General features: G+C 40.2%; 2 protein-coding genes across 5 annotated transcripts in view; both read right to left on the bottom strand.

Annotated features, from left to right (window-relative positions):
• Positions 1-5,851, bottom strand: part of smtnl (smoothelin, like) — an 8,708-nt gene extending 2,857 nt beyond the window's left edge. The window contains exons 1-7 of one of the 4 annotated variants that reach the window (XM_014003978.1): positions 5,214-5,851; positions 4,488-5,127; positions 1,031-1,100; positions 835-942; positions 616-753; positions 367-543; positions 4-291 (exon numbers count right to left, since the gene is read on the bottom strand). In XM_014003978.1, the coding sequence (XP_013859432.1) occupies positions 4-291; positions 367-543; positions 616-753; positions 835-942; positions 1,031-1,100; positions 4,488-4,919 (1,213 nt within the window). In that variant the 5' untranslated portion in view covers positions 4,920-5,127; positions 5,214-5,851. Of the gene's footprint in view, positions 1-3; positions 292-366; positions 544-615; positions 754-834; positions 943-1,030; positions 1,101-4,487 lie in introns of all 4 variants that reach the window. The other 3 variants (XM_014003979.1, XM_014003980.1, XM_014003977.1) reach the window with 3 other exon arrangements.
• Positions 5,852-6,470: 619 nt separating this feature from the next.
• The window catches only part of tlcd3a (TLC domain containing 3A), a 22,742-nt gene continuing 14,777 nt past the window's right edge, over positions 6,471-14,435 (bottom strand). Inside the window, exons 4-5 of the mRNA XM_014003976.1 lie at positions 14,026-14,121; positions 6,471-11,776 (exon numbers count right to left, since the gene is read on the bottom strand). Of these exons, the coding sequence (XP_013859430.1) occupies positions 11,468-11,776; positions 14,026-14,121 (405 nt within the window). The 3' untranslated portion in view covers positions 6,471-11,467. The remainder of the gene's footprint in view (positions 11,777-14,025; positions 14,122-14,435) is intronic.

The following is a 14,435-nucleotide window of genomic DNA, read 5'->3' as shown; positions in this document are numbered from 1 at the left end:
GACCTGCAGGTTGAGAGAAGCTCACGCTTCTTTTCAGACTGGGACTGGGGGTCTTTAAAACCGGAGCTGAAATGATCAAAATAAAAATAAATACATTTCCAGGAACTGAAATCTGCTCAGCTTTTATTGTGAAAGCTCCAAGTTTCTGGTCCTTCTGACTTCGTTTGAAGGGATATTCTCCAGGTTTCACAGGCGGGTCCAGGGATGCTGGAAGAGTCTGGGCCTGAGGCGAGTCAGCGGTGGGTTTGGCGATGGTGGAGGGAGGTAAGTGGGACTTGGGTTCCCTCGTGTCTGAATGGTGGTGGGATAAATCAAACTCACAGCCTGTTCTCTAAACTTTACAGAGGCAGGATGATGAATCTGTACCTCTGAGCGGATGTTCCGTTGGTTTTGTCGTCGGTTCTTGTGTTGGAGCTGAAGCTGGATCAGGTTTAGCTGCAGCTGGAGCTTCAGAGCTGGTTTTGGTTACAGCTGTGAGGGGGAGATGGACCAAAGACACAGGGTCTGGCTGGTCCTGGGTCTTTTCCTTTGCTGAAGACGTGCCTGAAGAGAAATTATTTGTGGTTAACGAATTCAGATTCCCTTTAAACACGGAGTCGCGGCACGTTGAGGTACCTAAGTTAAATAAATGATCCGCTGCTCTGCGTGCGGACACCAGCGGGGACTGAGCGGGTTTGGCAGCGAGCGGACCCTCCAGACCGGGTTTAGTCTTCATGGCGATGACGGGGAAGTGAGGCTGAGGTTCATCAGCATCTGAAACATCAAGATCCAGATAAAAAGTGAAGAAAATGACCATTTTTCTTATCACAACAATCGGTTCAGACAGGAACTGACCAGGAGGGCTGAGGGTTTCTGCTGCACAGGACTCCTGGTTTGGTTTGGAGCTCAGAGGTCGGTGGGACTGAGGGAAAGCTTCAGGACTTTGGGTGGCACTACTGTTTTCTGTTGGAGGGTAAAAAACATACAAACAACAAGAATTGTAAGTTTAACCAGGCTGTGAAGCACTTGGTATGACAGTGAAGCTGCTCACCTGGTTGATCGTGGTTCTCGGAGGTCACAGAGACGTCTGAGACGGTTTTTTCTCCTTTCGTGATGGTTCCCTGCACAGCAAAGACAAGAATACAAAAAGCTGGAGTTTAAGTTTTTACTGAGGCAAAGAGAAGAGAAACTTCATTTAAAGGTGTACAAAATACAAATAAAGACTTTTCTTGTCTTATTTTTCCTAATGAAGTTGCTTTTTAGCAAACAAACAGAACTTTTTAATGTGCAGGGTGAGTCAAAAGTTTCAGGACACTCTTTTATTTCAGAAACAAAAAGGAAAAAAAAGAAAAACCTGAATGTTCCAGGAAGTAATCAGGTGCGAGCACACATGGCAGCTTTCAAAATGGTGGTCATGTTAAGCTAGACCCCGACAACCATTACGTACTGGGGTGTCAGGATGTTTCATTTTCTCTGTTCATTTCTGAACTAAAAGGACGTCCTGAGACTTTTGACTCACCCTGAGGATCACAAACAGAAATGTTTCCAAACGTGCAGCTCGCATGTTTCTGGACCATCGCTTTTTGTTTTCTGACAACACCTCTGCTCTGATGCGGCTAAAATGAATTTAGAGGCATTGTTTCTTTGGATCCTCAGCTGTTCATCAGCTTCTGCTTTCATGACAGCTGTAACCAACAAACCCAGGTTCCCACTGAGAGCTAATTTAGAAGCTGCCCCCTTTGAGAAGAGTTTCCTCTGCACTCTTCTTACACCCAGATTTAACCCTGAATTTGGAGCCGTAACCCTAAATCCAGGGTTTGGACAGTCGGCCCGGGCGTTCTGGTGTCTTCTTCTCATCTCCTCATGCTTCCAGGGGTCAGCAGACACTCGATGGTCTGATCAGCTCCAACTAATGCTCACCTCCACGTCAGCTTAGAAACATAAACATTAAAACTAACACCCATCATCTTCATCACCAGGACCCTGACAGTTCTGTTTAAATCCAGCCAGTGGTTGATGAGACATTTTGCTAACACACAAACACAGACAGAATGTTCTGATCTGGCGTCAGGAGCTGCGAGGTCTTTGATTCGTCACGTCGAGGCTGACGGTCGAGTAAAAACCAGGTGACCTCGTAGGAGAATGTCTGCAGGGAGTTTCGGTACGACAGCTGTTTTGTGTGTATGTGTGTGTGTGTGTGTGTGTGTGTGTGTGTGTGTGTGTGTGTGTGTGTGTGTGTGTGTGTGTGTGTGTGTGTGATAACTGACGTGGGCGTAGCAGCAATTCAACTTTCCGTTGGGAAACCTGACACTCGGATCAGCTCAGAGGCAGAGGTCCTGAGTGATGAGGCGAAGATCTATTTTTGTCTCCGTCTTCGGAGTGACGACCTGCAGCGTCACATGACCTGATGTCAGAGGAGGACTGGCGTCCACGCTCAGTGTTTACTGAAAACACATTTACATCACCTTTAGTTTTTAGCTGATATTGCTTTAAGAACCACTGACACATTAAAACTTTTAGCTTTTATTGGCCTAACTTTAGGTTTTAGTTACCATTTTGCTCATTTTAGTTTTAGCTACTACTTACCATTAAGCAACAGTTTTGCTAGTTTTAGCTTTTAGCAACAATTTTGTTATTTTCAAGTGTTAAATATGGTTTTGCTGTTTTAGCTTTTAGTTATAGTTCTGCTAACTAACTTTTAGTGCTTTGCTAATTTTAACTAACATTTAGCATTTTAGCCTTCAGCTATACTTCCTTTAACTTTTAGGTTAGCTATTATTTAGCATTAACTACAGTTTTGCATACTTCAAATCAGATTTTTACCTTTGATTTTTCTCATTTTAGCTTTTAGCTGCTGTTTTGTTATTTAAACTTTTAGCTATAGTTCTACTAACTTAAACATTTTGTTATAGTTTTGCTCATTTTACCCTTTATTTTCCATTTAGCTTTCAGCTACATTTTTGCTAACTTTAGTTTTTAGCAACAATTTAGTGATACCATGTTGCTATTTTAGTGTTTACAGTAGCTACCATTTTGCTCCCTTTAAATTATTTTCTTCTTATTAAACGAACTCAGTTTTAGCATCTTCAGCTAACTTAAAGTGTCTCAGCGTTCTTGGTTCATTTTAGCAGAAACAGCAGTTTCTGCAGCTTCGCCTCAGGTTTGTCATCGTGCTGTAGTCGGTGAGATAAGAGGAGGAAAAGCTGTCAAGCTGCCGCAGCCGGAGGCTCAAAGAGCTTCAGCTCAGTCCTGAATCAGAAMACCAAAAATACTCGTGGCCTTTGGAGGACCTGCTGAAAAAAAGTGGGTCACGAGCAGCCGAGTGCACACATAACAAGGCAGGAACATCGAAACAATGTGCTGTCATTTATTTTATACACATAAATATGACCACAGTTATAAAATATTCATGAATTTTAAATATTCATATTTAAAATATGTAATTTAAATTAAAATTATTTATAATATCTGACAACACAGGCTGTAAAATCTGTCACGCTGGTGTCAAAGGTCAAAGATTTACAATAGATGCTCCCTTTCTGCTCTGAAAATCAAAATCTTTTAGTCTCAGGAAAATGTTAATATTTTTCATTAAAAAATACAAATCTCTCAACAACCAAACTCTATCTTATATTAAAGATTTTATTGCTTCCTTCTTTTCCTAACAGAGTGCTTCTCTCTCAGACTGCAGGTTTATTTGTGGAAACTAGAGTTACTAAACAGGAGGCAGAGTTTTCAGTTCTGACTCAAACTTCCAGTTTCTATGAGATTTTTCAGTCTTTCCTTTGTAATAAATCCTATAGTTAGAATTGTTTTGGGTTTCCTGAGCTATCCTTTAGTCCCACTGCTACAGACTTAGACTACTGGAGAACAAACTCATTACATTTCCAGACCTTTAATCATCTGGCTCTGGATGTTTGTATTTGTGATTATTTCATAATTAATGTGTTTATCTTTGTCTTTCTGCCACACCTGGAATCACAGAAACCACACCTGGACTCACTGAACCACACCTGGACTCACAGAAACCACACCTGGACTCACTAAACCACAACTGGACTCACAGAAACCACACCTGGATCATAGAAACCACACCTGGATCATAGAAACCATACCTGGATCATAGAAACCATACCTGGACTTGTAGAAACCACACCTGGACTCACAGAAACCACACCTGGATCATAGAAACCGCACCTGGACTCGTAGAAACCACACCTGGATCATAGAAACCACACCTAGATTCGTAGAAACCACACCTGGACCGTAGAAACCACACCTGGACCATAGAAACCACACCTGAACTCACAGAAACTACATCTGGACTCACAGAAACCACACCTGAACTCACAGAAACTACATCTGGACTCACAGAAACCACACCTGAACTCACAGAAACCACACCTGGACTCACACAGACTTTTATAAATAAAGAAAATCAATGTTTTTAATGTATCTTCATATTGATCTCAGATCATTTAGCAGGATATTTCAGCAGAAAGACTCACGTTAGCCTCTGCTGGTCTCTTGACCCTCCATGGAGCCGGACTGCTGCCTGAATGGCTCCGTCCAGCGCCAGATGGTTCTGATTGTGTGGACTGGTTGTTTTCTGACCCAGTACTGTTGCTGAGTCCCGTCCGATCCTCTGGGTTCCCGGGTCGCTCCGGATCCTCCGTGCTTTCCTCCGGGGTCTTCCTCGTGGCCCCGGCGAGGCTCTCCACCAGGAGGCTGAGGGCCTCCATCTTGGCCCGGAGCTGCAGGTTCTCTTCTTGCAGCCTGCTCACAGCCTCGGCCAGGGGTCCGCTGGACAGGCGCAGCTCGTCGATCCTCTGCTCCACGCGCTGCTTGAAGGCGCTCACGTCCACGTGCACCTCGCTCACGGCGGCTTCCAGCGTGGCCCTGAACTCGGCGAGGACCTCCTGAGCTCCCACTCCATCCATGGTGACCTTTGACACCTGCTGTGTTCAAATCAAATGGATCTCTGAAACAAAGATTTACACGTCTTTTTAAAAAGTGTTTATCTGTTCCAAACTATCTGCTGGTTCCAGTGAAGCTGAAGATGACGTCTACAGGAGGGTTCCTCGACAGAAACTCCATGAAGATCTTCTCTCATCAGGCGGCTTCTCTAACTGTCTCGTCCCGTCTAATCTGAGCAAAAAGCAAACGCACTTGTTATTTATAAGTGGTGGAAAAACTCGGTGACACGGTGGAAAAAGGGATTAATGTTCCCGTACAGATCAGTTTCTCCTCGTAGCGTCGGAGTTCAGGAGTTTTCCAACTAACCTTTCAGGAGAAGCCAGACCAAGTGGTGAAACGTGCACCTACTGCTGCTCCCCCCACAACCCCCCCACAGTGTTGTCTGAGCTATGTTTGGTCCCTGAGCTGGTCTGCTGCTGTATTTTGGGATGTAAAGTGGTGAGGAGGGGAGGAGGGGACAAGATGATTCAGATGTTTGTATCTCCCTCAGCTCCATTTGAAGTTCAGAGTCGATTAACGGTGGGGCTCAGTTTCATTCTGGGGCTTCAAAGCAAAACCCCTTCCCATTGCAAAGTTGGCTCGAACCTGCAGCCTCAGGATTATGAAGCCATGGCACTGACCACTGAGCCACTGCTACCAAATCCCACCTGTTCTACGTGCTTCAGTAGGAAAAACCGTGAGGAACTACTTCTTGTTTGTTTCAACACTTTAACAATCAGATCATCAGAAGTAGTCTGAGGTGGTTTGGGGCCTGGAGCCGAATTTTATTTGAACACCTGTCCATACGCCACCCCCTCCCCTCAGGAGCTAAATCTGACTCAAGTCTGCAGCACCACCAAGTGGAACTATTACAACATTACAACTGAGTGATGCTGTTCTGACACTTTCACCAGTTTTTTTATTTAATACAACAGTCATTTCTGCATTGTTTTGGGGTGGTCACCTCCTAATAAATGTCCTTACAGAAAATCTAGCTGCTCATTTTATATGAATACTTTTACTTTTAATACTTAAGTACAAAAAATATCAGATACTTTAAGACATTTACTCAAATAATATTCCTAAAGGAGACTTTAACTTTTACAAAAGTAATTTTTTGGTAAGATACTTGTACTTTTACTCAATATCACTTTGTAGTACTTTACACAACACTGCATTTGAGCATTAAATAYGTTACGTTGTTGCATTGTATGTTGGTTTGATACAAACAGTTTTTAAATGGCAGTTTTGGGTACGTGACAGCTCTGTGTGGCCCTCTGTGTCAACAAAAAGTTGACCATCCCTATTCTACCAACTTCTGAAATCAATTAGATTCAAATTTTAAGATATGTAGCTAACATTTGTTGTGATAAAATTTTAAAAATCCTAAAGAGTACCTGTTTTTTTGGGGGGGAACTGAATCAGATTACAGGCTCTACTACAATAATTACCAACAATAATCCCAGTTAATCTGACCACACACTGCTGATTGACACCAGACCACGAGGCGATAAAAACAAAGCAGAGAGCCGAGYGGACCGGTCCATCAGATCAGATTTATTGAAGTTTAATAGGGTGCTCTGAATTCACAGGTTACAGCTACAGAACTCCTCTGGCTTCAGAAAACACTTCAGTCTCAATTCAGAGATTTTTTTTTCTCCAAAAAAGAAGTCACACTAGAAAAAACAGGACAGATGCATCGAGTCTGATATGTTTTTGTTTTTTTACATATATGTATGAAAACTTTGAATGTTATCAAAAATAAGTGGGGCAGGAAGTGTTAAAGGTTGTGATGCGTTTAAATGAGTCGGGAATGCCGAGTGATACGGACAGAAAAAAATCAAAACACTAACAAATCACTGCAAACATTGAGATATAATCGATGTTTTAAAGGGTTCAAGCTCAAACGATACATATAAAACATCTGAGGAATTATTGATGAAATGCTACAAAATATAAAATATCTATATAAAGATTTGCCTGCTATCATCACTCTAAACAGTTTGATTCAGCTAATTAAAACAAACTGTGATTCTTATGATTTCTTCCTTAATTTTACATTTGAATTATAAATACAGCCACAACCTGTAAACACTGCCTGCCGATGTTAGTTCTGCTGAAATCGTTTTTTTCTCAAGGCACTGGAGACCAAGTTTGGTTCTGTCCACAGGTCAAAATTAGTCCCAGCAACAGTTCATTGTTAATTTTTTGTTTCTCTGTGCTTGAAATGAAGCACGTCCAGAATCCGTGGAACAAAACGCAGCCGCGCAACTCAAAGATGAACCCTTCAACCTCACGTCTCACGCTTCAACCCTGACCCGATCAGAACCAGACAACCCTGAGCAGTCATGTGAGAAAACAGGAAGCAGAACAGATGATGAAGAAACCTGTTTTTGACGCCTCACTCGTAGCGTAAACCCTGATATGATAAGAGTGTTTTATACGTGTTTAAAGGTGATTTATGCTTCAGCGTCATGTCTATTTTCACATTTTGAAGTGGAACAAAATGCCCAAAGATTAGTGTTTGACTGGGTGTAGAGTTTGAAGCAGTCAGCTGACTTAATAAAACTCAAACTGGTTTTATTAACGCTGTTAGAACTGCTTTTTATTCACGAGGCAGCCATACTGGGTTTAACTTTTTAAGTTATAATTTTACTGTAGCATGGAAAACCTGACCTGAAGCTTCAGCCAGGTCCGAGTGTTTTTTAAAATAAATCACCGGAAAAGTATTTTGATTCACAGATAAGCTGAAGGCTCGTTTGTCGCAGTTTTCCTGTAAGTATATTTTAAAGTAAGCACAGGAAATGGCTTTATTTTTGTCGGCTGGCGCAGAAGTTTTGAGTGCTTCATCAAATATTCCAACTCAGGCTGAGAAGACGACCTGTAAATAAAAAATTGTAAGAGCTGGACTTTCAGGCAGGAGGAAGACTTATTTTAATAGCAGACATACTCCTTCACAAATACTGTATAATAAAGAAGTGACGGTGAAAAAAACAAAACAAAACATGAAATAAAAAACAGATGTTTGGGTCGATGAGAGGAATGTTATATTTATTTTCCTTAACTAAAGATAAGTTGAGCTGATTTAAGACTTTTTTTGTTTCTATAATTGAAATTAAAGATTTAAAACTAGTTAAAATAGCCGATCTCATTATATAATATTCATATGTTAAAAAAAGTTCAGTTTAAAGTTATAATTCTGCTGAAAGCTGGATGGAAGCAGAGCTGCTTCCTCTGCAGAAACTGTGTGTCTTCAGAACCCATCGACCCAAACGAGCTGGCCGGAGCTCAGACTGACGAGGCCGGAGCGACCTGCGGGTTTCTRACGTTCAGTGAAACTAAAACGAAGCCAAACTGCAGACGTTAAAGAAAGAAAGAGAAGGGAAACCAGCAAACAAAACATGGAGTTTGGGTCGTTTCCAGTAACGGTGGTGTGATCAGCCATGGACAAAAACAGGGGGGTCTGAACTYCCCCCATGGACTGCAGCCAGAAACGGACAAACGAGCCGCAGGGTTCTTGTTTGCCCCCGATCCTCCGACAAGCTGACTCAGCGCCTTTTACGAGTTTAAACTGTAGAATCTGACCCGTAAGACGAAGTATTTAAGTTGGTTTTTTTAATGACCTGTTGCTTTGATCCCATCAGAAAAACACAAAATGACTCAGCTCAGCTGCTACAGCTCTGCAGGATTTAGTAGCTTATGCGAACTTAGTGTTGCAAAATGTCCACTAATTAAATGTGAATATTTTAAACTAATGTTTAAGGTTTTATAGTTGATCTGTAAGAACAAATAAAAGCTTTAAGGACCACAGAAACCAGGTGAGAATATAAATAAAGGCTCCAGTTTTTTAATTATCTGAATTATTGTTTTAGGAATTAGGATGCTAAACTTATATTTTATTATTGTTTCATCAAACTTTCACTTCATACATTTTAAAATATATCAAAATATTCATATTTTACAACATTACAAGATTTCTGAAATTATATTAAAGCATTTTGCTATAATTAGGAATGAACTGTGAGATGAAATGTAGTGTAGGAGAAAACAAAACAAACAAAAAAAAACTAACAAATATTCCCTAAAAGACTAAAAAAATAAAACGAGGTGTGGATCACCTTCTTGACCTGATGTTAGTGCTGCGTCCGACTGAATGAACTGGACACGTAACGATGTTTAATACTTTACATCCAACAAAATCTACAATAAATGCCAGAAAATGTCAGAAAAACGAGTTTAAGTGCTTCACAACTCCAACACATCCGTAAAAATGGGAAACGAGACGAACGCCTGCAAGAAACATAAAGAAAACAGAGATTAAAATGTTTAAGGAAAACTTCACTTCCTGTTTCGAAGAACTAAACCAGGTGGGCGGGGCTCTGTGTGTTCTGGGAGATCAGGGAGAAAACCGTAAATCTGGATTATTCTGAGCGAGAATCGATTGTGAAAATGCTCTGAGACGTTCTCTATACGAAGTCTGGGCAGAACATGTTTTTTTTTAATAGTGGCGTATATGTGAAAGATTTTGTGATTGGCCAAGAAATCAGGAGTGGGTGTGGTTAACGCTGTCTCATAAAGGGTGGTCATATCGTTAGCATTAGATGCTGCGAGCTAACATTAACTTTTGGGGTCTCAACATTCACAGAAACCAATAATCTCTCCTGGACAGAGGAAAACATGTTGTGTGGCTGCTGCTTGACGGGAGGMGGGGCTAAAGGCTCGCTGCAGAGTGAGGGGTGTGGCTTCCAGGAGTTGGGTGATGGTGTTTCTCTTGGAGAGTAAAATTTAAAGATCTTTGATTTTAACAACTACGTGTTCATTCATTGTATTTTAACTATTTCTTTTATTTTTATTGCTTGTATTTTATTATCCACAGTGTTTTAGTCACTGTTAAAATGATCATTATGCTTCGCCGTGCACTTTAACTTCAACCATTTAGGTGGTATAATACTGTTTCCTTTATAGGGAATTGTTTTGGTTAGTTTACAAGTGTGCTGCAGACCTCTTGGTCAGGTGATATTTATAAATAAATATTTAAATAGAACCTCTCTTTGAGATCAGGTTTCTTAAACTGTCGATTATAAATCCAGCTGCACTGAAACACTTTGGGGGGGAGAAGATGAAAAACGATCTTAAAACCTGTTTCAGATTCATAACGTCCAGTATTTTTATGGTTTGTTTAAACTTAACGTCGGATCGAGCTATAGAGCTTTATTGATCTTTATTGATATTTATGATTTTTCTCAGTTTTTACAAACCTAACAGTCTGTTCCACATCAAGTCGAATGTTTTGTTTTTTAATCTGACATTTTTACCAAAATAGTTCTTTATGTGTTGGCACCCCTAAATAGCTGAAATAACACCAGATCATGTAAGAAACTAATAGTTTTTTTATATACATTTATAAGATACCTAAAAGTGAAATGCAACGTAGTGATTATCTTTTCATAAATTCTTTTTTTGATAAGTTTTCATCATCAACTTAATATTTACATTAATGGTCCTTTGTGGTCCAGATATAAAGTCCATCTGACTTTAAAAATACGTTTCTTTTTAAACATAAACTTAAACTCTAAAAAACTAGATGCTCAGTTTGACAGCAGATGCAGAAGTAAGATGWTGAAGTGAAAATAAAGTAAAGTTGGTCACAAATCAAACTTTGTAACAGTTTTTCTCTCTAAATATCTGGATTTTTCATTTTATTTTTCTTAAGTCTGCCTCGATGAACCCCGGCTCATCTTAAAGCTCTGACTCTAATCTGGCTATCAGTAATGTAACAATTCTTTAATCCCAAGCTGCCCTAAATTGGCCCTCACAGTCAGCTGATATGGTCCAGTGTAATCTAAGCAGAGATTATGTCTTCAAAATAAAATTCACATTAACAAACAGCAGTGATTTAAATAGAGAACTTAATCCACTTGGTTGTTTTTTGGATACGTTTAGTCAGACCTTCAGAGTTAAAAAATTTTAATCTACGAGGGAAAAAGGACTCAAAATAAAACTTTGATATTTGAGTTGATGGAGATTTGTGAACGGAAAACAAAAAAGTCACATTAAATGTTCATAACGCCAGTTTTTAGCTCTTAGGAGTGGAGGAGGTGAGGTATTTTTATTCACCGTTATTTTTTCCTGCTAATACTGCCTGAACGAGCTTCTCCATCCACCTCAGCTATGAATCCTTCTTTAATGAACGAACTGAAGACAGAAAAAACAAAAACAAAACTGTRACCAGAACGTGCTGAAACAGCCGCTCACTGTAACAAACCAAACCTCTCCACAGATAGCTCTCGCTTCACTCGGGCCGTCCTTCAGAGCTGCGGGTGTGAAACGCTTTAACTCCATCCAGGCTGGAGTTGAATCCAAAATGAAAATAAAAAGTAAAGTTCAGTAGTAGCGATAAATCGGAGGCGGAGAGGTCCACTTAGGCAGCAGATTTGTAACAGAGGAGTTAAAGTCTACGGAAAAAATGCCCCAGGATTTGTTGATTTAGTAACTGAACGTGCAGCTTCAGGTAGCAGCTGCGAAACGGACATCAATCATCTTTAGAGGGGGAGGCGGTGGGGGACRCAGCGGGGGACGACTGCGGCCCGCGGCTCCGCTGGTAAAGACGGTAGCCCTTCCTGCAAAGCAACACGAACCAGTAGACCTGTGGCGCCAGGATGCAGGAGTTGCCCAGGTTGGCGGAGAGCGGCAGGTGGAAGGGCACGCTGTAGAGCGGGATGCCGTAGTGGCGGCCGTACATCCAGTACATGAAGGGGAAGAGGGCAATGCGGCACATGAAGAAGGTGAGCAGAACCATACCTCCGTTGGCCTTGTGCAGCCAGCCGTCCTGGAGCCCGATCTGAGAAAAGGAAGGACAGAAACAAGAGAAGAAGGAGGGAAGAAAAAAATAAACACAGATTTCTATCAAGGAAAAAGCATTTCTGCTGTTTTTAGCAAATTCCTGACAGCTTGTTTGATGCAAAACAAGAACCTGAAGGTTTTTTTTATTAGAAGCATCTTCACACTTTGCTATCACCTGCCTTTTATGACGGGGTAAACATATAAATGTCTCCATGCAGAGGCTAACTGCTAATAGAGAAACTAGCTTCTCATTTAGCAGATTAGCTTTTWTGATAACTTTGTAAACTGTTAGCGGACCGATTAGCTTCCTCTAAATTAGGTTCCACTAAGTCCACTAAAAAAATTCACAAGTGTAAAACTCTATTTTTATGCCATTTATCCTAAATAAAATAAAAACTATCCCCTCTACAGTGCCTGGACATGTCAAGCTCCGTGTATCACTTTATGTAGCATCTTTAGCAGCTAAACTTCCAACTAAGACTATCAAAACAATATTTAAACAACAAATACAAAAACTAACTGGGTATAAAATATGGTAGAGAACGTATTTGCTATTTGTTGTTTGATTAACTTGAAACTGTATTTTTAAAAATACAAACACAATCAAATAAATGCTTTTATTCTGAAAAGGGTAATCTGGTCAGTATTACAAGTTAGACAGAAGTAACCCTGGTCTGGATTGGCCGATTTGTAGCAAATTAAACAAAAAGAAAATTAATAACAGGTTTGTGTCAGGCCCACCAGTCTTAGCGGTTAACATTAGTTTTCATCATTTGTTTAGCGGTTAGCATTAGCCGAGCTAACATATATTTAGTGGCTAGTAAGCATAAGCTTTTGGTTTAGCTGTGCCCACCACTGTCAAAATATCTGATGAACCGGTGGCAGAACTTTAAAGTTGACCTGATTCAAGATGGCCGCCACAGCTAACTGAGCTTAGCAAACATAAAACTGGCTCAAACTCCATCAGTTTTACAGATGGTGAATTAAAGTCAGGTGTGGCAGCAGCTGAGGGTCATTCAGAACAGATACTWTAAATGCTGACAGATCAGATGAGATCTTGTTTTAAACTCTGACCTGCAGGACAAAATTTCACTGCATCAGTTCGTGTTAAATATTTATCCTTCCAGTTGAAACATATTAATCTCTGCTGCACTTTTTTAATAGAACAACTTCCTGTTTTTTTAGTATAAATCATTTGTTCTGAGACAAAGAGGCAAACTGACAGAGCTGGAAATGTCAGCCTGAGTTTCTGCATGTGTCGTTTTTAATCCAAAAATAATTTTTAAATAAACTAGAGCAGCTTTGCTTTGCTCTTTTTCTTTGCTGGCACCAGATGTCAGCAAAGACCCGACGGCCAACTCTCCACTGGGTTTCAGAGGTTCCTCTAATTTTAGGTTAATGTTTAGATTAGATTAATGAACACGTCACAATGTGTTTATCAACGTATGGGAAGGAAAGAGCAGCTGATGTTTTCTGAAAAAACCAGGATGAAGTGTTATCTTAGCGGAGAGCTGCTGACTGATGGTTTTTGTTTTGTCGAGCCGTGCACCTTAATTATTGATAGAACAGCGACAAACTACCTTCCACATGAAATGGAGACACTCAGATTTTTGATTACATAAGGTCCTGCACCTTCTGAGAAAAAAAGAAAAAATAATCAACTTGTTTTTTTTTACTAAAAATGAACCTTTGAATAAAAACACTCTATTAAACACACTTTTTGTTTGTAAAGAGCTTAAAAAGTAAGAAAAACAAACAGAATAAAATGTACATAAAACAGTAAAACACAAATCTGAAGGCTTTAATCCCTCGTGGGTGTTTCAGATTAAAATAACTACAATATCCTCCTCATCCCTCAGATAAACAGCCAGGAGGGGGAAAATTAGCTTATTTTAATTATTTTATTTGTTCTTGTGAGCTTTCTGAAGTCAGTAAAATCAACCAGTCGCTGTTGTGCCTCTGGTCACTTCAGCTCAACATTTTTTGCTTTGTGATGTGAACCAAAGGCAGAACTCTTAATAAACGTTTTTTATGATGGTAAATAATAAAAACTGTTACTGTTGCTAAGCCACGGCGGGAGAAACAGCTGCAAGCGTTACATGATCAGTAAATGATTGCCCGACTCGACAGTGTTGGTGGTTAATCAGTGGGTTTTTTTTCCAACCAGCTGATATTTTCAGCATGCAGGGACCAGGACAGGTGCAGGACCTCCCTGCTGGTTTCAGGTGGATGCTCGTGACGTCTCACCTGAATGAGAATCTTCCCCAGGGAGACGAAGGGCGTGCTGAGCTCAGTCATGAACAAGCAGCCGATAAAGAAATCCCCCTGGTCCTTTCTGAAGAACTGAGGAACAGACAAACACAAGCTGAGCAAACCAGCAATGGAAAAACAACACAAACACAGCTGACGCTCACGATCATGTGCAAAAAAGAAAGAAAAAAAAACCCATCACTTTAAATAATCTGGTTTTTTTACTGACATGGATATAATAAAGCCATATTTTTAAAAAATAGAAAGCTGTTTATAATAAAACAAGATTAAATGAAACATTCCCTCCAATATTTACTATAAACACCTCCAACCTCAACATTTTAAAATGATGCTTAAAAGCCACCAAGAAATACTGACAGTTAGGTTAGACTTCGTAATATATATAT

The sequence above is a fragment of the Austrofundulus limnaeus genome, unplaced genomic scaffold (genome assembly GCF_001266775.1).
Source record: "Austrofundulus limnaeus strain Quisiro unplaced genomic scaffold, Austrofundulus_limnaeus-1.0 Scaffold21, whole genome shotgun sequence".
NCBI classification, from domain to species: Eukaryota; Metazoa; Chordata; class Actinopteri; order Cyprinodontiformes; family Rivulidae; genus Austrofundulus; species Austrofundulus limnaeus.
The sequence above is the reverse complement of the archived record's forward strand: the minus strand, read 5'-3'. Positions and strand labels throughout refer to the sequence as shown.